General features: G+C 35.4%; 1 protein-coding gene across 1 annotated transcript in view; it reads left to right on the top strand.

Annotated features, from left to right (window-relative positions):
* The window catches only part of LOC107576798 (tectonic-1-like), a 6,006-nt gene extending 4,203 nt beyond the window's left edge, over positions 1-1,803 (top strand). Inside the window, exons 8-11 of the mRNA XM_016262930.1 lie at positions 409-610; positions 733-886; positions 1,088-1,219; positions 1,522-1,803. Of these exons, the coding sequence (XP_016118416.1) occupies positions 409-610; positions 733-886; positions 1,088-1,219; positions 1,522-1,668 (635 nt within the window). The 3' untranslated portion in view covers positions 1,669-1,803. The remainder of the gene's footprint in view (positions 1-408; positions 611-732; positions 887-1,087; positions 1,220-1,521) is intronic.
* The last annotated feature ends 98 nt before the right edge of the window (positions 1,804-1,901 follow it).

Below are 1,901 nucleotides of genomic sequence, written 5' to 3'. Positions count from 1 at the left end.
CATCAATGCAAATTTTATTTTGCCATACAGCTCCAAAAATGTCCACCACAATGTTTCGGATATTTTTAAAACTAATCAAAATTTGAATCTATTAATTATATTCAGTAAATATGTCGAAGTTAATAATATTATGTGTATTGGTGGAATTTCAAATATTAATTATTAATATTGTCTAAGGTTTCTAAATATACCCCATATGTTGTGTGTATGGCAACATGTTAATAATTAATATCAGTAATCAGTAATATCATGAAAAATATTCAAATTACAAAAATTCTGCACCTAAAAAAAAATAAATGTGATAAAGATAACTCTTAGCAACATTCTTTTTTGATCCCATATAGAGGTTTTAAGATTATTTCATAAGTGTGCTAGTTTTTCATTTCCATAATAGATTTTAATAAATAAATGCAAAGCCTGTTGTCGATCAAAGCATCCACCTATGTGGCACAGTCCTTGACCCCTGTTTTACTGGGATAGTTCAGTCCGCTAACCCAAAAGGATCACTCACTATTCTTCAAAACTCTGGAGATCAGGATTGCTTGTCTGGGTCATCTCGGCGCTCCCCTGTCCTGTTTGGGATTGACATGGTATCAGGCTGCACTCTGAAGTAAGAGGCTATTGTAATGATTTGTTTTCGTGAATTAGACAAGTATTGTCCAACAACAATCAATTATGTAATATTCATCACCATTACTATTTTATGTGCATTAATGTCCTCCCTTTCTGTAGGTTGTCCGATGGAGTTAATTGTTCTCTGGTATCTGAAGTCATTTTGTGGGCGCTAAAAGGCCAGAGCTTTCCGGACCACGTAGCTTCATTTGGGAATTCCTTGCCTCAAAACCCCCTGGACTGGGTTCCAATACAGAACCAAACCATAGCATTGGTAAACAGCCTACTTATTATTATTTTCCTCTATGTGTGGCATGGAGAACTGGTGCTGAAGTGAAAGAGAAGTTAGAGGAAATGTTGACATGTAAACTTGGCTGGCGGTCACCATGATGATGCAAAGCTGATTTGTAAACCACTGTTCGTTATGTTTATTTATAACGAATGTCTTGCTTCACTCTTTTTATGGTTTACCAAGGGTACACAGGCTTGCAGCATACCACTGTCTTACCATCTTGAAGTAAAATGGACCAAGTACGGAACCTTGGTGAACCCCCAGGCTCAGATTGTGAGCGTCATGGAGACAATCATTACTAACACCAGCAGTTTGGCAAGTTAAACATTCCAAAACATTGTTCATGACTTTCAGCAATTATGTAATAGTTGTATTTAGTAAACACAAACTCGTTTCTCTTATCACAGTTAAAATTGTCTCGAAGGTCAACATACAGTGGATGCCCATAAAGTGTTTTTAACACATTCAACTTAATGGGAGTGTATCACACTGTTTTACTTCTCTACTACAAAAGCATGGCTCAATATTACCCTCAATTTTAGGTCTTTCATAAAGTCATTGCCGATTTCATGTGAAATTAGATAAAAAGTTAACACTAGAACCTTTCTTTGTTTTAGGCCCTCCTTATCAGTGCCGATGGTCTTCTGTCTGTCACAAGCTCAGTGAGTTTTGTTGATGTCGCTGCATCTGCCAGTCCAGGATTCAAAGCTCCTCCTACAATTGATGCTAAACTACCCTTTGACTTTTTCTTTCCATTTGTATAATGGAATATTTCAGTTTTTATCTCTTTTGGCAACAACATGAATGGAGGACCACTGTTTCTATAACCATGTTTCTTTTAATATTTTGTCTTACTTGAAGTTATAGTGTATATTTATTGTCTAGTCATTTTGTATATAATGCACTAATTCACATTTTTACAAATAAAGAATATTTTCATATTAGTGGACTGATGTGGAACAATAGTGGTATATACAGTATATGTATGTGTGTGTGT

Source organism: Sinocyclocheilus grahami, unplaced genomic scaffold, assembly GCF_001515645.1.
Source record: "Sinocyclocheilus grahami isolate Dianchi unplaced genomic scaffold, SAMN03320097.WGS_v1.1 scaffold4362.1, whole genome shotgun sequence".
In the NCBI taxonomy this organism is placed as follows: domain Eukaryota; kingdom Metazoa; phylum Chordata; class Actinopteri; order Cypriniformes; family Cyprinidae; genus Sinocyclocheilus; species Sinocyclocheilus grahami.
The sequence above is the reverse complement of the archived record's forward strand: the minus strand, read 5'-3'. Positions and strand labels throughout refer to the sequence as shown.